The sequence below is a fragment of the Ciconia boyciana genome, chromosome 16 (genome assembly GCF_034638445.1).
Source record: "Ciconia boyciana chromosome 16, ASM3463844v1, whole genome shotgun sequence".
Classification (NCBI taxonomy): Eukaryota; Metazoa; Chordata; class Aves; order Ciconiiformes; family Ciconiidae; genus Ciconia; species Ciconia boyciana.
Window position 1 is genome coordinate 7,260,462 of NC_132949.1, and position 22,137 is coordinate 7,282,598.

Genomic DNA, 22,137 nt, shown 5'->3' on the forward strand with positions numbered 1-22,137 from the left:
AGGGAATGCCTACTACATACAATGAAATGAGGACCGTCGTTACAGTCAAACAGCACACAGTGCAAAAATCCTGGGGAATAGGCAAGCAAAAGAGCATGCTGACCACGTGTCCTTGCAGGGTCATGTCCTGGGAATTGTATTCCTCTGCTATCGTGCTCAAGCATCAGATTTTTCCTGAAGATTTTGGCTGGGAGAATAACTAGTCGGAATAAAATCTCCCGGAGGTTTTTGAGGCTTCTGTTTGAGTCAAAGAGCAAGAAGCACACACTGGAGATTATGACTAGAATAAGCCCTTTCCAAAGCCACCTTCAGAGAGGGCAGGTTTAAGAGACTGAAGAGCTGGGAGTATCCTTCCCACCGATTTGTCTTGCAATTTCTCTCTTTGCCAGTGTGAGGACTGATGCAGGACAACAGTGCTGAGGACAGTTTGCCAGTACTCTGCTTAACATGTACAACAACAGTTGGGACATGTTTCTTCCTAGAGGATGTAATGAGTCTGGATTTCCCCATATTGCCCTGAACTCCTTTCTCCTGTGCCAAAGAGCAGCTTTGGACTCCCTCTCAGACATCAGTGACTCCTAATGGCACCAGAAGTTTCCAGTAGCTTAAGAATTGAAGCAAAGCTTAAGCAGGGATTTACTTGTTTTCACCCTTGGACTAAAGATCATAAATGAGTTTTTCATGCATTAGAATACTCATTAGTCCACCCCAGGCAGAAGCCAAGATATGTTGTTGTGAAATCATGATGTAATAAAAGCTAGTGAGGTCTGTGTAGAGTTTAACCCAATTTGCAATCAGCTAAGACTAAAAAAAGGCTGGACCGTTTTCCTTGTATAATTCCAGTTCAGTTCCCCCCCAAAGGACCTGTCTGGATCTTGACCTCACCTCTCTCATTCCTCAAACTGAGTCTTCATCCAAAAACTGTGCTTTAGAGAGACTTGTTGCAGCTTGTAGCAGCTACCACATTACAGCCCTGCTCCGGCACTGCTCCTGCTGGTGGGAGTTTTGTCACCAGTTCTGGTGAGCTCAGGTTTGAGTCCCCTCCGGATTATTCTATTGTTAAAATAATTTTTTCTTACAAGCTTGATTGTGGGGATGGATTTTAAATTGAGGTTACATAAAACAAATTTAATACTTAAGCAAAGATTACCCAAGTTTTATTCCTCTTTTATGTTGTGGTTCATGGTCTGCATTAGAAAAACAAACACATTATGCTCATGATTTTGCTATCACAAAGGACATAGCCCAAACTCTGGATTAGAGCAAATTTGGAGCTAAGTCTGAAATGGGTGGCTTGGGCACATCTCCAGAACAAATTGCAAAGCTCTCTACCTCCGAACAGATGCGTCAAGGTGGTCTGGAGACCTGCCTAGGGTCCCTTCCCTGGAGCATCGGTTCCCACACCACGCAACAGCCAGCAGACAGAGAGGAATACAAGCCCTGGACGTACGGTGCACCCACTCCTTCAATACTGACTCGTGCATGTCTTCCCCTAGCAAATATGCAGGTCAAGCCCTCTTCACCCTCCAACTGAGATTCTCACCATAGGGTAAACTAATGAGAGCTGAGAATCCACCTTGATTTGCATGGGATTGGTACATCCTCTGGGGCTCTCGGGTCTCTCTCCACCGGCGCTGCCTGTCCACACAAAGATGTCCGAGGGGCTGTGTTGGCCGGGGGTGATTGTCTTCATTTCCATCTCCAGTTCTGCTTCGAGCTCTGCCTCCTCCTTAGCCTCCTTGTTGCTCTCCTCCAAGTGCTTCATGAGCACAGCGATCACCACGTTCACAAGGACAAACTGGGCCGTCAGCACGAAGGAGACGAAGTAGATGGGTGAAATGACGGTGTTGTAACAGGTGGACTCCTGGTCACAGTCTCGCAGCGTGTCCTGGAAACAGGAGGGAAATGATGGAGGGATGTGAAGAGATTCCAGCATGGACCTCGGTCTGCCATCTGGTCATCTGGCTGCAATGGGTTCTCCTTTCATGAAGAAAACTGAGAAGACTGGGCAGATTGGGCAAATTTCATGTATAGAATGGCAAAATACTTGCCAGTAAAACCTTACGTTTCTGTGTTAGTCACCACAAGCAGGGTCAGAGGAAATTGTCCTTGGGGTGTGCAACAACAGACACCGATACCCTGCTGCTCCTAAAGGAAAGGCTGTTTTACCAGGTTAGACACCAAATACACAAGAGTGTGGCAGATGGATCCAGGGCAAAGCAGGGTGCAGCTACAACCCATCAGCTATCCCACAGCAGCTGGGCTTGCCGACACTCTTTCCTCAAGTTCACACCCTGTCATTAAGACTTTGGCCACCTAACACTCACCATGGGCTACAAATGGACAGAGAAGCAATTCCTTTGGACTAGCTAGCACCCTGTGTATTCATAGATCAGATTTCTTCACAATAGCATGTCTTTATGGCTGTCCCCTAAGAGAGTCTCTCTCTCAGAACCCTGGGTTTTCCCAGAAAAAAACCCACAAAGTAACACCACCACCACCAATAATAGTAACTGGAGACTTTTATGGAAAAAAATAAAACTAATACATGTTACTGAGCTGAACTCATGTTTTACTTGAGAGATGAGTCCCTTTATTTTTTCCCCTTCTTTTTCAGTTGCTCTCTTAGGTTAAAGAAAGGGAATATATGGAGTATGCCAGGAGCCTGCAACCATAGGCACCACATTGTTGGGAGGAAGGAACACAATTAGAGACTTTGCCCAGTGCAGGAATGAAGAGCCCAGCTCACTGCAGGATGCAAGTGTCCTGGCTGAGCATCATTACCAGTCTAGAGCAGAGTGGATGGCTTCTAATTAAGCAATTATAGGCAATACCCATTTTCCATGGGTCTCTTACCTTCATTATCCCATTCCAGTTGTCTCCCGTGGATACTCGGAAGAGAGTCAGAAAGGCCATCCCAAAGTTTCTGAAGGTGGCGTGCCGTCCCAGCCCCTCGCAAGGGTGCGTGTCGTCGCACTCTGTGGGACAAAGCACAGCCGTGAGACCCCTGCTCGCGCACCGCTCCCACCCCTTCCACCGGCACGGGAAGACTCACCAAGGTCTCCAAACAGCTCCACTCCAAGAGCTGCAAATATGAAAAACAACAACATGAAGAGAAGACCCAGATTCCCCACCTGGAAAGAGAAAAAGAAATGGGGGGAAAAAAAACAAAAAAAGAACATTCATTGATTTTTTTGTTCCAGACCTGTTTCTTGCTGTATTCTTTAATCCAAAACTTAAATTGCTTCGGGGGAAAAATGACCTCAATGTGAGGACTGTATCTCAGACTGTGCTTCAGAAGGGAAATGTGATTCTCTAATGACAGTAAAGATAAAATGATTAGCATTCCTCTGCAATAGGAAATTAGCTCTGGGCCAGAGGAGATCTGGTTTGATATGGCAGCAGGTTACCTGCGGCAGCGCTTGCATCACGGTGTCCAACAGGGCTCTCATCCCTACAGCCATCTTCAGCAACTTCAACACTGCGGAAAACACGTTCAATATATGGTAACGGCAGCATTAGCATGGAGGCACAAAGTCAGTCCCTCTCCCAGGAGCCACAGATTATAGCAAGAGAAATATGAAATCATCTCAAGTGTTCTCCATTAGCTGCTATAGTCCCTGGCCTTTTTACGTTGCTGCTGGTTGCTTGATGCTATTAAAATCCCGTGAATAGCAGCATCACCTATCCTGAGACTTGAAGAAAGCGTTATCTTTCTGCCTGGCTTTTCCTTTCCCCACCTTATCTGTGTTGGACCCGTCTCCTTCTTCCTCTGGTTATCGTGAGCAGTTACTTTCCCGGCCCTGGGGCTACTTTCCCACTTCCGTAGGCTACCCACTTTCATACATGATTCACTGAGGAGCTGATTTACACATCTCTTCCAGAAGGTTGCATTTCCAATTGGAAACCACATGTATTTTTAATTCTGAAAGGGATCCAATGCACAGGAAAAACACTTTATTTTTTTCCCCCTTGAGGCACAGCAGCATTTCATTTCTCCTCCAGTTCCTTCTTTGCTTAGATGAGGGCTGCAATCAGAGCAATTATGCCTCAGAGCATAACATTGCCCTTCAGGAGGGCCTGGGAGTACTTTATTAAGGGCCTGAGAACGCACATTTTACATCATCATTTGGCCCTGAGACCTCCCTGTTCTGAAAAATCAGGCCCTGAAGAAGCTGCCTTCCCAACTCAGGTATGTGTCATTACGAGTCTGAGGGGACAGATGGATGCAGAGTGACGAGGCATGCTTTGTCACCAAGTGGTGAGATGTAAAGTCCCATGGGAAATTAAATTTATTGGATGCTTGTCTTTTAAAGCTAACGTACTCAAGCTTGTGTTCTCTAATCCCTGTCAGAGACGACTTTGATTTGACTGGGATATTTTTTCCAGGTACATCTCTGGGAGTTACAGCCACAGCTATTTCAGCTTTATTTCTAAGCTCTCGGCCTTCAAGTCCTCTTAAGATAGAAACACATGGTCAACTGACGCAGCTTTTTGGCTTCTCGCAAGTGTTTTCCCCCATTGTTCTTTTATTTGTTTACAGCCTGTTGATGCCAGAACTATGCACATTGTGATGGGGATGTGCCCCAGAACCGTTTCCCAATGCTTAAGTCTCTCCTGGAGGGGACCCTGGACCTCAAACACAAGCCAATTCTGCTTTATTCATCTCACCTCGAGCAATCCTGAGAACCCTCATGATTCGGATAATAGTGGGGTTAATTGGTAGCGAAGCGTTCACCTCGATCTCTTCCAAAGTGATGCCCATGATAGACAGCAGCACGATTGCCAGATCTAATTGGTTCCATCTGGAGACAACACAAAATGAAGTTTAACATCTACTAAGAAGCTGGCAAGGGGAGGTAGCTTGTTTCACACGAATTCCAGTCATTTCAATGGTTCTAGCACTCAAATGAATATGCAGCATTTTTCTGAGGGTATTATACAAAAGCAGTTATGTTATGAAATCATTATAACTAATGCATCTCATTAGAAAATCAGCCAATTCCAAAGATATTCTTGACTGAGGGGAAACAGAAACAAAAGCTGGGCAGTTTTCTACCCAGAGGCTGCAGACCTCAGGGGAGACGCTGCGGTATCTGTCTGGCCACTTCTAGACACGACACTCATGGACCTCAGCATGAGATCTGCCCTAGAAAGAACCGGACCCCATGTCCAGTCCTTGCAACAAAAAATCACAGTGGGCGAAGGAAAGACCCCAGGGATTCATGCCAGGTTGGAGAGAGGCATAATCCCAGCACGGAAACCCGAAATGTGGGGAGAGAGGTGGAACTATCCCCCGGCCACTGAAGGGCTCGTGTCAAGTCCTGCTCAGTGCCAGTGCTCTTGCTATTAACATTGAAGGAGGCAAAAATGGATGGAGAAAGATTCACCAAGGACATAAAATCTGTATTTGTGACATTAGAGAGCGAAAATCTAGAAAAAGAAGCAATTTAATCTGCTGCTCAGCATCTCTTTAAAAAGAGGTCCCTTTTCTCTTTCATTTCCACTCAGGACCAGATTCTCTCTCTTGGCATAAACTTTGTCACTTCACCAAGTCCTCTTGATTATATATGGACATGCAACTGGTGTGAGAAGAGAACCAGGCGCTCTGTGTGAGACTTGCTCCTATTTTGTCCACCCCCAAGGGCCAAAGTGGTGCAATCACACTCCTTGGCACGCACGATCCTTTCTCCAACTCACATCCCAAGCGTCCACCTACCTTGGTTTCAATCAGTCACACCAAAAAGCATTCACGCGTGTCAGACTGACATCACTGGGAAGAGCACCAGCGTCCAGGACACTGAATTTGGGCAGCTGTCTCCAGAAACCTGCTGCTGCCCCCGCGGTCAAGATGGAGCTTTTGTTACCTGTCTTGGAAGAAGCGACGAAACCCAAAGGCAATAAGCTTGAAAACAGACTCCAGGACAAAGATAACGGTGAAGATGTAATTGCAAATCTTCAGGGCTTCATCAAGAACCTGGGATGTGGACACAGGACCGGGGTTAGATGCTAGCTCTGCTGAGGGGCTTTGCTGCCTGCAAACCTGCCCTCCTCTTCTTTCGCCAGTTACTCATTTCCAAACTACAGACAAAAGGCTCCAACAGTAGGCTCTCTCCGATGACAAATGTCCCAGGGAAAAGTCCCAGTACTTCAGGGAGCGCGCAGACTGCATTTCTGCCTGGCCCCAACCCAGCTGATATAATTCACAGGAGGGGCTGATACAAACCCAAGGCACAACTTAAGCCCCACGGCAGGGAATACAGCCCCAGCTGGGATCGCTGGGGTGAGTGGTAAGAGCTGCTGCATTTGCAGGTGTCAGCAGCACAAAAACCGTCGTGCTCTCAGAAAGCAGAAAGCTGAATTTCATCCCACTTGCTCATTTGTGCAGTGCTGCAAGAGCCATGGGCTGGCCAGGACCGTGCAAGCGCCGGCCAAATGGCTTCTTTGTGACAGCCTGTCATTTACTCCTCACCTTGAGCTTTTGGCAAGGAGCAGGAGAGAGGGATGGCATGCCAGCAGGAGTGAGTGCCTCAGGTTCTCCTCTGCCCACCCTTCCCTCTGCAGGTGTCACAGCCTGGCCATTAACTACAGGTGCCTCCTGGCTGGGACAACTCCTGCACAGTCAGGCATTAAGCCATGTCAGAGATTATTTCCTCCCAAAAGTCCTGCTCGTGAAGGAGCGCTGTGGTAGCAGCATCCTGCATGGTCTCTTAAGTAATGTCCATCAAATGGGATGGTAATAACTGTGTCCAGAGCGCTCTTAGGGAACGTGGGAGATGGCAACAGAGTACTCTCAGACCAAAAATAAGACTTGCTGATCCCCAGGTGGGAGAAATCATAGTAGAGGGAATTTCAGCCACACACTTGGCCTTCATGCTACAGTTAGCTTCAAGCATCCATGGTCAAAAACCACCTCACCTGCCCAAGAAGTACAAGCCCAGCCACCAAAGGAAGCTGTGGCTCTGAACGAGCCTCCCTGTCATACTGCAGGGGACCTGGGCTCTGCCAGCAAACGAGCATATTTATTTGGCAAACGCAGATTTTGCGCAGTAGCTCTTTGCTTGAACCACCTCTACACACACCACAGCCCCTCCTCTCTGTGGGCAGCCGCAGCATCTCCGGCTGGGATCACATCCACAGGGCATCCCAGGGTATCCCACCACCAACCCCTTTCAGGACCAACATGCCAAGCAATCCAAGTTAGGTTGGATATGCTCTCTGGTACATTTAGCCTTTTAAATATCTGCAGGATCCCAGCCATCAGTTACCCAGACCAGAGTGATTTTGGGGCCCTGATTCAACAGCGCTCTCAAGCACGTGCATGGCTCTAACAGTGCTGTCATCTCAGCACAGCCCAAGCTTGGAGTTATTACCCAGATGCTGCATACCAGAGGCTTAGAGACAAAATGTTATTTTCCTAAAGAAAATTAAAAACAAAAACCTGCCCAATATTTTTATAATACAAGAGAAAACGTAGCTGCAAAACGACTGCGGTAAGACACACGCCCTAGGGCAATTCCAATACAGCCTCCTTAGCCAACAACTTTTTTCATCACCAAATGACTGAATCATGCAATGAGCCTTCCAGGGTATTTAAAGGTGACCTGAACAGAAAAAATAAATTGGGCTTATGCCCTTTCACTTTTTGGCTTCTTTACAATAGGCTGGAGGATATTTTTCCCCTTGCTTGCATGTCTTAGTTGTTTGGGGTTTTTTACATTAAGTATTCAAGTCCTGTCTAGTCTTAAAGAATATTTCCTCCTATTGTACGTTATATTTATTCATTCTGAAAGTGGCTAATAAAAATAAGTACAAGTTATATGGCAAAGGCAGCTATTTCCATTTCATTCTTACGCACAAGACATCCCAGGACAGGCTGTTTTTATTTTCAGAATATGACAAAGACCCAGGAACTTAGCACACTAATATATTAAAATGTATTTTAAGGACCAGCACAGAATCCAGCGTCTGTGAAAATTGGGCCCTATGGGACATTGGGGATTTAGGAGAAACTTTGCAAAAAGAGACATTTCACAAATTCTTCTATTCTTTTTCCTTTTCCTCCTTTTTTTTTGGTGGAAATCCTAAGTCAAATGGAAGATTTCAATGACAATCTCATCCAGAAAACCAAACAAACCTGCTCCCATCCTTCTTTTCAAAGCAGTCCATTTGCACTTAACTAGAAGGGAGAGGTGCAACGGGATCCAGGTACCAAAAGCCATGGTTTGAGCTGGAAGCCAGATGAAGGATGGGTACACTCCGCAGGGCAAAGGGCCAGGTCGGGCATGGTGAATGGGGGCCCCAAGGTCTAACAGAAAAACTGGCCTTAACTCTGCCCATCAGCACATCCCACCATGGCTAAGCACGTCCCCCTCTGCTTTTCCCCCTCTCTGTCCCAGTACCTTTGGCTGCTGGTAGTGCTCCATGGCCATGGTGATCACGTTGAGGCCGATCACTCCGGTGATGAACAAATCCAGGTAGTGGCTGGTGCACATCTGGTGGATCAGGAGGCGGAAGCGGGAGTAATCTGAATAGTAGGGCTTACACTGTGCTTCTGCAGCGGGGAGGAGGAGAGTGGAGAGGCACGTCAAGTCATTTCTCTGCGTCTCTCTGAAGTCAATGCACCCTCATTTTCCAACTCCAAAGATGATAAATTCTAGACCAATTACAGCAACATGCTGTCTTTTTTTTTTTCCTTTTTTCGTGCTGACATGTTACCATTTTTAATACACAGCGGGGCTCCCGTCATCTTACATCCATTAAACATCTTCAGTGGGACATGCGCTATACTCAGCCTTATGGCATCAGGGATGAGGTGAGCTGGGACTATGGTGCTGCTAAAGACCGTTTGCCCTGTAGGGAAATTTAAACTAAATTTAAATTAAAAGAACAATTTTTGTTTCTGCTGATCTTAAAAGATCTTAAAAATCCCCAAAGTATCCAAAATCCCACGTAATGGTCAGATGTTGGGGACAGATTTTACTAACAATGGCTTAAAAATACAGGCCATTGAGTTAGCTGTGGTCTCTGAAAGAGAAGTAATTCAGTCATATTATGTTCTTTGCAGCAAAATGTAGAGAGAACAAAATTCAACACTTCAGCTGCCAGAGCCCTGAAAAATGGTCCATAAAAACACCACGGAAAACTGATCAGTCAGCCTTAGCGATTAGAAAGTAACGATCCTCCATTTAGACAAGATTATCAAAGTACAGATTTCACTATTCAACTCATTCCCATGTTTGGCTGCCTCAGGGATGACGCATGCTCTTTAGACCCCGAATGTTCCTAGAGATAAACTCATTTACTCACCTAATCTCTAATGAGGAAATGCCAAGGCTGAGTATATAATTCAGTACAATTTTCAAGGAGGCATTATAATGCAGATTGAAGTGGAAAGGACTGTCTTGAATATGTCAGGGTATAATATTACTCTCATAATTAGATGATCAACTGGTTATGAAAATTATTGAGCTGTAAGAATTACATGGCTTGATATTTAGTGCTGCTGAGCAAATGTACAGTTTGATACATTATTCTGAGCAAAAAGTTTGGCAGAATGAAGCCACAAAGCACAGGTTTGGGTTGCCCTCGGGGAAAACTAATTTTAGAAGATTAAATTTTGCCTGGAAATAGAATTCACTTTGTCAATAGCCAATGACATTGCAATCAAACCCATAGATTTAATGGTTTCATGTGCTCCCTGCTTCATAACAGGATCCTGAAAAATCAGAGAAGTTTTGTTTTTTCCATAGAGACAGACCTTTCCCTTACAGCCCAGGGACCAGAGAGACAAATCACTCAGCAGTTTTATTCTGTAGGGGTTTGGAACGCCCAAAATTCTGCTTCAGTGTCATCAAATGAAAGGCAGTATTAATATTCACTTTCTGATCTGCAGTGTGCTTTAGGTGATCTGTACCTGAGTGCTAAAACACGATATTGATGAAAAGGTCTATAAAATGAATTTTCATGCTGAATCTATTGAGTGCTTACAAAAGAGCAGACGGGTAGCTGCTGACTCACTCATAAGACTTTGTCAGATATCTCAGAATCTGCATAAATCTCCATAAAGTCAAGATATCTCGATCACATTATGCTAAATTATGAGTAGCAAATTAACTAAAATGTTTGAATACAATTAGGTTAGGAATAGGACCTATTTTTATGAACCAACTTACCATCTCAGAAAGAAACACCATTGTAATGGGATCACTTACTTCTTCTACATTTACGTATAATTCACATTCAAAAAGAAAAATGTCAATGTTTCTGCCTTTTCTTGCAGTGGATTTACTTATGAATAATTACACTGGAATTCAAATTTTTCTTAGCTTTGATTGACGGGTAATTCCAAATCCTACAGAATAGCACCGACGCCATTAGAACAGAGAGAGGATTTAGAGAGAGGTTGTAAAATGTCTCCTGTGCGGGGCTCCTGCACCTGGATTAGCCAGTGCATGACCTTATAAGCAGGGTTGCTAATTGTTCATATATCCGCCAAGGCTCTCCCCCTCCGCATCCCCCTCTCCCAAATGCCAAAGCTCCTTTTCACCTTTCCCAGCACACGCCCCCCGGTTTCCACAGCCAAACGTCTCTGGATGCTGCTGTTGCAGATGCGCTTGCAGCCTTAGAAAATTACCATTAGTAAATGTTTCATCCTTCCCCGTTAACTTTGTTAAGAGGGGATTTGTCAACCCTGTTCATGAATCATGCCACCACTTGCCTCACCGGTCGCCACATGCCAGCCATGCCTATTAGTGCAATACCGATATTACCGTGAGATGAACCACACACAAGCTGGCATGCTGTCCGAGGACTATAGATAAATAGCTACTGTGTGTAGGTGGGCAGGGAACTTTCTGAACAGATAAACCATTTTCTTGCTATTGTATAAATACCATTTATTTAACCCAGCCTGTGCAGTTCTGCAGAGAAGTTGGGTGTTGCTCATGTATAATCATTCAAGTGCAAAGCCCGTGCCCCCTATCACACAGTATCATTCCTAATTATTGCAGTAAAGATCTAAACAATACCAACATCTTGGGAAATACAGACATCTGTTAAACTCCAGGTGGTGAACTTCACAACTAACACAACACCACATTACTGTACTGTTACAATACACTGTGTCAAGAACAACAAGAGCTCTGGGTTAGTCTCGGTTATTACTGGAAAGGTTAACTTGGCTTCCCGGCACACATGGCGTTAAAGAAAAGAGGAGGAGAGCAAACGAACAAAAGAAGAATTGGCAGAGCGAGAATGTGAGAAGATGGGGAAATACAGCAAAAGCCCGCTACGAGACATCAGGCTGGTAAACAGGGTGTAAATCAAGCTGCTCCACCATGGCTGGAGGCCAGGAGTGGGGGAGAGGGAGAAGTGGCTCAAATTTAGATATCGTTACACTGGAGAAAATCAGCTCAGACAGTGGAGCCTGAGCAATCTCCTCCTAACCCAGGTAGGAAGGAGATTTTGCAGCTGGTTGAGAGCTGGCTTGGGAGAGTCCCTCCTGCCCATTCATCCTGGGCAATGGTGGTCTAAGGGGACCGTGCCGGCAATGGGAGCGGGTGCCTGGCATGGGGGGCACTCAGTTTTAATTTATCATTTTTACGTCAACTCAAGTTGTTTCCCAAGCAGACATTCTGTACTCCTCTTGGCATCATCCCACGGGATTATAATTGATCCCCTTGACAAGGGCTGGGAGGCAGAGCAGGGCAGCCCCAGCCCATGTCCTGGGGTAGCCAAACTCATCGCCATCCTCTCCTGCGCGTTTGGAAAGGCAATGACCATTGCTGTTGCAGGATAAACATTTCCCATTCCTAAGCTTGCTCCAACTGCTCCCTTTGGCTTTGGCAATCACAGCCCAGGTTGGGGCATTAAGCACAGTGCCACTGTTCGTCTGACAGCTCTAGGACGTGACCTGCGAAATGGCACCAGTGACCAGCAAAGCAGCGCAGGAGGCACCCTTGTTTTTGCCAGGCAGTGCCACTGCCAGCTCCCAGAGGGTCCCAGGGCTCGGCCGGTCTCTGCCAGCGCCGCAGGAGATGGGACCAGGGACACTCTCTTCCTATTAACTGCATTTTCTTGGGGGGAATCGGGCTGGGCACGCGGCTCTGAAGTATCTCTGAATAGCGGCTGCCTCCGAATATAGCCCTGTCAAGAGAGAAATTGCCACTTTCCCCGAGGTGGCTTTTGAGCCGGAGGTGCGTGGGCATGGGAAATTGGAATTCACAAGAGTGGGACAATTCCATTACTGTCTCCTCCAGCTTCTTCCTTCTCCTATAATAAGGGAATTAACTACTTTGCAGGTCTGAGTATATCTGGAGGACAGCAGCAAACCAGTGAGCAATGAGCCTGTGACGCAGCTGGATTTACAAACTGTATCAAGAATATTATTAGGTTAAAAAGTAGTTTGCACTGAAGGAACTTTTTTTGTTTAAACACAGCATTTTACTTGGCTTTTATTGTACTGAATGGATTTATTAAAAAAAAAAAAAAAGCAAAATGGAAAATGAGAAATTATTTCCACTGAGAAGATTCTAGTTGTGATAGAATGTAGACTCGGGGAAAAAAAAAAAAAGAAAAAATAAAATTATAATATCTCACTAAACACCAGGCAGCAGCACACACACACAATAATCCACCTTATCTTCACAGAAAGAGAAAAGAAGTCCTCTGTAAGTGCAGAGATGTGTGGAAGCTTTGGGGTCACAACTCCAGATTTCTCATTGAACCACAGGAGGTTCATCTACAGCACCCAGGACTGATTCCCTAATATCCCCAACAGTCAGGTTCAGAAATAAAACCTTTCTATTCCCTCACGCCGGTGCCTGAAGAGCAGCATGGCACATTCACTACCACTGGATCCAAAGAAAAGACAACAAAAGGAAACACAAAGCACAGACCTGACAATTGCACATGTTTTAAAGGCAAACTCTAAGAGTCTTTCTGAGCCTGCGCGGGATAACGGAGGGGTTTGGAACAAGTTCAATGCCTTAAAAATAAAATAAAATAAGACAGCCTTGATGTAGCTCTGTAGGACCAGGAGAGGAGTCACAACCAAATAAAAAGAAGAAAAAATAAACAGACCCCCAAACCCAGTGACAACATCCCCCCTCGTGCTGCCCCTGTTTCGCAGGAGAGGACAGGAGGCCTACCAAGAAGAGCAAGAATGAGGGCAAAGAAATAAAAATACCAGGAATGGCAATGGGAAGGAGATTCAGGATTTATTAAAGCATGTTGTGATAACTTCCAACAAGGCCTTAGAAATATAAGGTAGGAACCTTGGTCTCCCTGAGTTATCCTCTGCAGTGAAAGCCTATAGTCCTCAACTTGCAATTTTTATTTAATCAAAACTCCCTGCAATATATGAGAGATGGATGGAGCCCTTCTCCCATTTCAAGCAGTGGAGCTTGTTCACAGGTGAGAGTTTTAATGGCACAATTTTCCTAAATATTATTTTTGTCAAAAATTACAGCTATATTTGTTTCTATGTTGGCATCTCTTTAATTATTCAGGCTAATATTCTTAAGTTATGAATTAAACAAAATGCTTGCCAGATCAAAGCTTCTCCTAAAAATAAAAAGAGCAAGGGACAGATTTGCAGCCCTGAGCACCATCCTGGCGAGGGGTACAGGAAAGGGAGACGTGAGTGAGCCCTGGTCGGGGTGGCCAGGTCAAATCCCCAGCGGTGTTCAGCCCAGCTGGTCCATCCCCACCAGGACCTGGAAAGGCTTTGAGGTGGCATCTTTATTTCTTTTAATTCACAAGATGCCTCATGGATCGAGCAACCCTCAGTCAATATGAAGAATTTACAAGCTGGGCAGCACAACGGCCAAACCCCACATCCATGTTGAGGGTTGGTGTGGGGTTGATCTCTCCATTAAAGCAGTGAGGCTCTGCACTATACTGAATTTTACCCTGCTGAAAAAATACTGTGCCTCCCTGAAGCACAGCATTTGTGGAGCAATGAGCAAGGACTGGAGAAATAATGAAATAACCTCCCTAAGCGAGACTGCCTGCCTTCCAGAGACACTCCTGCAAATTATTCAGAGACTCCTAAGCTGGTGGTTAGAAAGCTGGAGTAAACAATAAAGGTCCCATTTCACAGTCCAGTCATTATTCTCTAAGGAAAAAAAAAAAAAAAGGAGAAAAAAAAAGCCATGAAAAGTCTGACAGTGTCTTAATGAAAACCAGAAAAAAAAATACTGAAGAACATAACATGATCAAGGGGTAAATTAAGGGTTTGCAAGTGTCAGTCCTGAGCCAGGTCTGCAGACCTGCAGTTCAGAATGATATGCGTGTGCCATGAAGTAAGCAAACGAGCTTTGCACCACACACACGGTTTAGTGGGATGCCTCACAGCAGCGGTGGCCAGCCGTTAGTGACACAGCACTGCCATTCAAGTGGGATGAGACGTGCCGACTTCCCAGTACCTTGCACTGCACTGGCTGAGCTCTCCATTAATACATCATCCAGCATTAGATCTAAAAGAACGAAATGGCATTAATCACCCGGCAGGACACACGGCAAGACTTCCCTTCCCCTTCAGAGGTCCCTACGGCTCTCAGGCTCTCCATTGCCTCTACCGGGAATGCTTCCTTGCGGGATCCTCTCCTTGTGCCTCATGGAGGGTGGGGTCAGGTACGCGGGCTCATCGTGAAAAAGGAAGGGCTCTTGTGCTTCTCCCACATACACGGGTGGAAGCACAAGAGATCCCTGAGAACCCCCTTGCTTGATGATGACAGTGTAGAAGACACTTCTGAAGGACGGACTTTGTACGTGTCCTGCTGGGCCAGCGCACCTTACAGTGACCACTCCTGCATCTGCCTACATCTCACCGAGCTGGGATCTCGCTTTTCTGGTTTTCGGATGTCCAATTGGATAAATGCATTTGAAGAGTCTATGATCAAAAACGACTGTGCAACCAGTTAGATGTCTATGTCTGTCTATGTCTGACATCCATAGTTTGGTTTGGGCATCTGGGGACACTCAGGAAGCCCAGCTGAAAGGAACCCCCATGCAGTTTCTGGCATTATCAAAGCCCTAGTCATGGCATCATCTACAAGTTCCCACCATGCAGAATGAAACTAAGCAATGACATCTGTTGCCTTCGAGGGCAAAGCTGGACACAGTCAATTAAAACCAACGTTTCACTGAACGCGAATTGGGAAAACTGTTCTGAAGCGATTTGGAGGGCTTCATACTTTGCTCTTGAAAGGTTTTTATGGCGATTGAATACTCAGCAATATTTGATCCTCAGTAAAATAGCTGTTTATTGCTTCTTTAATTGGGCATTTCATAGGACTGAATGAATAACTACATCTCCAAGGATGGTTTGTGATTCTTTCCCGCTGGGAAATTGCCCAGACTTACGTCTTTTCTTCATCTAGTTCCTCTAGCATTATAAATAAGGTCATTAATAATAACTAAACATCTATTTTTCTTCTACAGAAATGTCTGCTTTCCAAAACTGCAACTTTAAATAGGGATCTTTCTATCCAGCCTTTAAAAACATTTTCTAACTCATGAGCCTGAAACTGTGTTTGTGAACTTGGACTGACCGAAAGAGCTTTCTAGGCATTTCCTTGATGTGAAAAACAACAACAAAAAAATTCTTTCCATCTGTATCCCACTTAACTGAGAACAGTCTAATGTGTCCTCCACCGCTCTTGAAGGAAGCCTCCATCTTTCCACTGACCATCGAGGAAGCCAGGCTCTCGGCATAAACCAAAGTTTGATGTCCAGAGGCTGGTGTGATACATCCTATTGGTTACAAAACCTGTGAAGCTCATGGGACTTAAAGATGTGACCAAAGGAGAGTGCTGGGTAAGTGCTGAACTGAGAGAGGTTGAGACACCGTTGTGGTACGTGGTTGCATGATTAAGCCTGTCACAGCTATTAAACACCTCTTAGACTATTAAAAAAAATAAAACAGACTTAATATTACCAGCTTTTGGAACAAGCGCCTTATCAGACAGCCTCTTAAACAGTACTGAAGTCTGTCAAAGACAGAGAAGAGATGTGAAAAGGGACACGGAGAGAGCAGCAGGTGGACTGACCAGGGAGGGAAAGCGTGAGGCCATGGACACGAAGGGCAACAGAGAAAGTTCAGTCAGAAGAGAGAGCATGCAAGAAGAGTACCTCCGACCTGTGGCCTCTGGCTGACTTATTTCTTACTTATTCAACCAAATTAAAAGAAAAAAAAGACTAAAAGACAAATGTCAGGTTGGAGACTTTTGGCAGAGTGGAGGTCTAGCCTCCTTTCACCTGTAAAGCCTTCTCTAGGCAGGGCTGCAAGCTTGCATATCCAGTTTGGAGTTTGGGTCAATTTGCATCAGTGCTATTTTATCTAGTTAGTTACTCTCCTCAACTGCTTTTTTTTTTTCTAATCTGTATTTCTCAAGCAAATGCATTGATATGTTTCTCTAAGGAGTTTTTAAGCATTACTAGAATGAGATGGCTCCATTATTTTATTACACTCTTGAATAGCAGTGGTGCTACTGTGCCAATAAATAAACCTGCTTGATAAATGGGACAGGTAACATCACTGTGGCATTACAAGGCTGTAATAAACCAAATAGTGAATCCAGTTATCAGCAACAGTGCTCATGACTCAGAAGATTTATGGTGCCATCCGGCACTGCTGATCTTTGCAGTTGTCACTATTTGTGTAACACTGAGCTCTGCTATCCAAGAAGCTCCAAGTCTGATTATTATTATATTTTAATTTAAATAATCTCCAATGGAAAAGTCATTGCAAATCATGCAGCCATTAAAAAGGCTTCCATGGCTCCTTGCTTAGCCTAAAACGACACTATTTCCTTCATGCAAATTTTATAGCTGGACATGCTTTTGGGAGAAGAATGATCACCAGGCGCGAGGCAGGGAGGGAAGGGAGGAGGGGATCATGTGGAAGGTCAAGCAGGACTCAGAAAGATGTGGAAAGACTACCGACCAGCCATCTGTTTCTCCTTACTCCTTCTCTTTTTCTCCAGCCGGCGAAGCCTCTTCTCCTCCCGCCTCTTGGCTTCTTCCTCCTCCTGGTGCTGCCGACACTTGTGGAAATTCTCCACCACCACCCCCACGAACATGTTGAGGACGAAGAAGGCCACAATCAGCAGGAAGGAGATGAAGTAGAGGAGCATCCACGGGTTGTAGTTCATGACTGGCTGCAAAGTGGAGGAAAGCAAATGTCAACTGAATCTCAAAAAAAAAAAGTGAGCAAATTGATACAGCTGCCCCCTCCACAAAACCCGTGGGTGCCTCTTTGAGGCATCTCAGCGTGCTCTGCTCTTCCTGAAAATTAGAGCACTCTAAGACATTTTCACTGAATGCGCCCAAAACACAAAGCACGTTGAGGACAGAAGAACCACCTCTGTTCTGCCAACAGCAGGACAGTAGCATCCTTTGCAGCTATTGTAAGTCCCCCACTGAAAACCTGTACCTACAGAAAGCACTTCTTTTCTCCTGAAATGTCCAAATTGCTTAAAAAGTCAAAACATTCTTCGATAGGTGCGGTTCTCCTAATGCTAGTTACACCAGTCATGTTGCAAAATCTGCAGGGAAAAGGCTAGGTCCAAATCCAGACTTTTCACTTGACTCCTTGTCACACCCCAGGACTTGGGTTAAACATCTCCCCCGATCCCAACCCCATAACCCCATTTGACTGTGGAAGCCAACAGTATTTTGCAAAACAAGAGCCAAGACGTGTGACCTTTGATAACTCATTTCTTACAGCTCTGCTAGAGCACGTACCTGCTGGTCAACTCCCACAGCATCTAAGCCATCGTACATGATATCCACCCACCCGTCCTTGGAGGCCAGAACAAAGAGAGACATCAGGGCCTAGAAATACATGGAAAAAAAGTTAGACATAGTTGCACTAAAGCTCTTTTACCTGTAACATGTTACTCCTTTTTGCCCTTTCCTGTCTGGGCATTATCATTACCTGTCTGATACTGGGACAGTTTGATGCCCAAGGTTTTTCCTGGCAGCAAAAACCAATCAATGTCAGTGCCCGGTTCAGCAATGAGCGCTAATTTGGAAACCACAAAGCCGAAGACAAAAGCAGCTTCATTTCCACCCTCCAGGTCTCTACTGCTCCTGACTAATTAGTCCTTACCATGCTGCTAAAATAAGGCTGTGTTGCAGAGATGGCTGAAAGTGTCCGGCTCTATTAGACAAGCCCTTCTGCAAGATATATTTGGTTTGTTATGTAGCAGTGAAGCAATTAAGTACTCCACGAAGCCACATGTGCTTGTTCTGTTCTGAAAAGAAGTGTATGCCTGCTTGGAAACACTACCTTTGGGATTTACAGAGACAGAATGCTGTGTATGTGAACTGAATATTTACTGTGACTGGTAGTGCCCTGTAAGAAAATCCCATGGGATAATAATGCACAGGTTTTAAGTCAAGGAAGTAAAGGAGCAAAGAAGCAGATTACCATTCCATTAATACCTGGCCGAGATTATCAAAATTATACTTGTGCCGGACCCATTTGTAGCTTGCTTCTGTACAATCCGATTTATTTGTGATGTTTCTGGTGTCCTCCCCCTGGCAGACAAAAAACTTGCCTTTGAAAAGCTGCAAAACACACAAAGAAGAGAGGAAAGCTAAGGGTTTGGTCCACAGGATTTCTCTGCAGGTGATGGGCATTTCTCCTGGGGTATTCTGCACAGCCCACGCTGACCAGAGAAGTTAAGGTAAATGGCCTCATTCATGCTGGTTATTAAGTGCGAGCAGCCTGTATAATATGCACCTAATGAGCCAATGCATGATTTCACATCATTTAGGACACCCACCTCGTGCATTAGATTGTCTGGTTCAGTGATCTGAGACTGGCCTAAAGGCCTTTGCTTCTGGGTCGCCAGCTCAAGTGTAACCCTGGCTAATAGCCTAGACCAGCTAATGGCTTCTTGCCACACGTGGAATGACTCCGGCAACTCCAGCCCAATTAACGATGCTGGTTTCAAGAGTCACCGACAAATTAAATGTAGCGGGGGCCCTCTGTCAGCAGAGGAAAGGTGGCACTAAGAAGGCACAGCGATGGACTAAGCTCTGCTCTTACTGGTCACAAGGGGACGTGTCAGAGAGGAGCCGAGCTGCTGTGAGTGATGTTGGGCTCTCGCTGAATCGAGACTGCTGTCAGTCCAGCTCCGGTCTCTGATCCGGGATGCTGTTCTCCAGCTGCCATTAGGCTCTGCAGTCCGTGCAGGGGTCTCTGAAATTATTCCTTGAGCAGAGCTTAAGGAGTCAAGCCCAACTGGTGCTGGGTACCTGATACCGAGCTTATTTCCTTTGGTGTAAGGCAGGAGAGACGCAGCTCCTGGGGAGTCAGCTCCTGATTTACACCTGCATGAGGAACATGAGCCTCCATGTGTTTAATTCTAGACCTGGTGCTTCCCGCACACAGAACAGAGAGTGGCAGGGGATGATTACTGCTTCAGACAGGATGATTGATGCTAGAAGGATGGATGGTATCAAAGCCCAGGAGACATCCAACAAACCTGGTTTTATTTGCTGACAGAAACTACTGACATTACTGTTTTGGGAGGAAATGGCAGCCTGCTCTCCAGGCTCCTTAAAACACCACCTGGGTATACAAAGAAAATCGCTGATGGGTTTTGATCTGTTGTTCTAGACAAATATCAGTAGAAATAATAGTGAACAAGATAAACCCACGCATTGCTCTATGGGTTTCCTTCAGAAGTCAACAGCAGAAAGATGTTCTCCAGGCATGCAAAATTAATCACCACTCAACGCAGTCATAAAACTTCTGGATGCAAGAAGAGAAGTATTCCCTGATCTTTCCACAGAGAAACACTATCCATGGGTAAGGGAGACTGGGGAGATATAGCCTTCACAGAGAAAAGTTTTAATTAAGCAGGAAGGTAAACAACTGTTTTTAATATATTGTCTATAAATATAACTTCTCCGGGAGCTGGACTGTAATGCCACTCAGATGGGAGCAGTAACACAGCTACTAACAGGGTTTGGAAATACAAAGCCCCATTTGCAAAAATGCTGATCCCTGCCAGTGCTTCAGATTTTAGCACTTCCAAAAGTAAAAGACCCGGTGATTCCTACTGTACTGGTTTTATCAATCCATTTCTTGTGCCTTATTAATGACTATTCACGTGTGGACAAGCTCTACAATAAAACCAGTCTCGCTAAGAGGAGACACTGTTGGAAACCTGGATGTCTGGATTTTATTAGCATTAAAAACCTCTAGTTTGGTCCCCAGTTTATATTTACACAGGAAAACCAACTGTAACTTTGAGAGATCATCTTTTTATAGAAAATAGCTATGGCCCTCATCTTACACCTAATTACCCATAAATATTAACTGAAAATTTTGCATCCTGAATACAGGATCAGTCTTGCTTGTATCTACCACTTAAGCACATCAATAGTCATGACAATTTAACGTAAGACTGCAAGTCACTAGGGAAAGCAATCACAATTAGCAGGGAGGAAATTCAAAGAGCATACTGCAAGTTTCGTTGTTTGGCATAAATTTTCCTGTGCCTTGAGTTTTATATTGTTTTACGGGATATGCTTAGTTTTATGAATCTGTTTAGTATAATGGATGAATGTTGTTGTACTGTAATGCTAAACCAATCTAGTTGCTGAGATGGTTATGGATGGCACGATTTTCTTCTCTGTTTATTTTCAATACTGTATTTATTATTTAAACAGTGTATTAGTATAAAATATTATATAAGACACCTTTCCAAAACAAAGCCAAACAGACCTGCTTTCCAAAGCTAGCTGTGACAGATCAGATAAACTTCAGAAAGAAATAAGTGTTATGTCAGAATATTTATATGAAACAATCTCTTCTTCTCAGGTAATGAGAAACCAATTGCATTGGAAACTCTGCCACTTTTCCCCCAGGTTCCTGCCTTCCTGGGACTGAGGATATTGCCAGCAGAGCTGGCAGGAAGCAGACTCAGAAATCTCTATTTCTGCAAGCTTTCAGTTATACAAACTGTCAGAATCTGAATGAATCTCCAGGTCAAGGTCTCTCTGGAGTTTACAAACCAACAATTTCAGCTTTGAGAGTTTCTATTTCCCCGTTGGTTTATATCTAGAAGAAAGGTGGAGGAGAGATGTCCCCATGTTATCTCCCAGACGGAACAGGAATGGGATTTAACAGTTTCCCTGAGCAGAGTTTTTATGGTGGTACATGTCATGCCTCAGGCCTGACCCTTCTGTGGTGTGGCTGGGGGAAGAAAGCGGAGAAATAGCTTGATTCATGTCCCGCTGCAGGCAGAGCAGAAGTCCTTGTGGTGGGGAAGGGATGAAGAAAGCCCATTCTGTGCCTTTGAGGGGGTCATCATGTTGGCTTTTGTATCACTGCATGCAACAGGGAAGCTTCAAGAAAGTTCAACACATCAAGTGACACATAGCCAAGACTGGGCAGTCAGGAATAAATGTGTCTTGAGAGCACTAGAAAGGCCATGCTGTGCTGCTGGGGTGGTGACCGAGAGCCGCATAAGCCCTTGGGTCTGAGTCATGTCAGGCTGTTAACTATGGTAGTTATGGATTCAAAACGAACACGTTTCCAGAGCTGGGCAGAAAACCTTGAGGGAGCCAGAGAGAGGCAAAACCAACCCCACTAAGTGACTCCAACCATTGCTCCTTCAGCTATGGCTAGGGATGCGTGCAGCTAGGCCACTGATTTAGGTTATAATTGTTAGTGAGTTTTTAATGGCTGACCAATAATGGGAAATCTGCTTCCTCCTTGCTAGGAGCAAGGAGCATTCCTCAAGAAGGCCAAACAGCCCATTGGTTTGGTTTCAGAAAGGCTTATAGCATGCCCATTGGTACAGATACCCAGACGTGGGGCCATCTGGGGCTTGTTATGCTTTTGGGCTAGGTGCTGAGGCTTACAGGGGACTCACCTGAACTCCCAGGATCCCAAAGATTATGAAAAAAGCACAGCAGATGACCACGATGTTCCCAATGGGCTTCAGGGATGACATGAGAGTCTCCACCACCAACTTCAGTCCTTGGGCTCGACTAATGACTCTGTGGGGGCAAGTAAGCACAAAAGCTATGTTAGTCCTGTTCTTGCCCAGTTCTGCCTCCTGACAAAATAGAAGATGTGGAGGAAACAGCATTAGAAAATTTTTTAGA

The 22,137-nt window shown here is 45.1% G+C and overlaps 1 protein-coding gene across 1 annotated transcript in view; it reads right to left on the minus strand.

Annotated features, from left to right (window-relative positions):
- Nucleotides 1-22,137, minus strand: part of CACNA1G (calcium voltage-gated channel subunit alpha1 G) — a 100,822-nt gene that overhangs the window by 14,805 nt on the left and 63,880 nt on the right. The window contains exons 21-32 of the mRNA XM_072881515.1: nucleotides 21,903-22,029; nucleotides 18,454-18,579; nucleotides 17,752-17,841; nucleotides 16,973-17,165; nucleotides 14,430-14,480; nucleotides 8,403-8,554; nucleotides 5,868-5,977; nucleotides 4,672-4,805; nucleotides 3,411-3,481; nucleotides 3,056-3,134; nucleotides 2,857-2,978; nucleotides 1,544-1,888 (exon numbers count right to left, since the gene is read on the minus strand). Coding sequence (XP_072737616.1) covers nucleotides 1,544-1,888; nucleotides 2,857-2,978; nucleotides 3,056-3,134; nucleotides 3,411-3,481; nucleotides 4,672-4,805; nucleotides 5,868-5,977; nucleotides 8,403-8,554; nucleotides 14,430-14,480; nucleotides 16,973-17,165; nucleotides 17,752-17,841; nucleotides 18,454-18,579; nucleotides 21,903-22,029 — 1,600 coding nt within the window. The remainder of the gene's footprint in view (nucleotides 1-1,543; nucleotides 1,889-2,856; nucleotides 2,979-3,055; nucleotides 3,135-3,410; nucleotides 3,482-4,671; nucleotides 4,806-5,867; nucleotides 5,978-8,402; nucleotides 8,555-14,429; nucleotides 14,481-16,972; nucleotides 17,166-17,751; nucleotides 17,842-18,453; nucleotides 18,580-21,902; nucleotides 22,030-22,137) is intronic.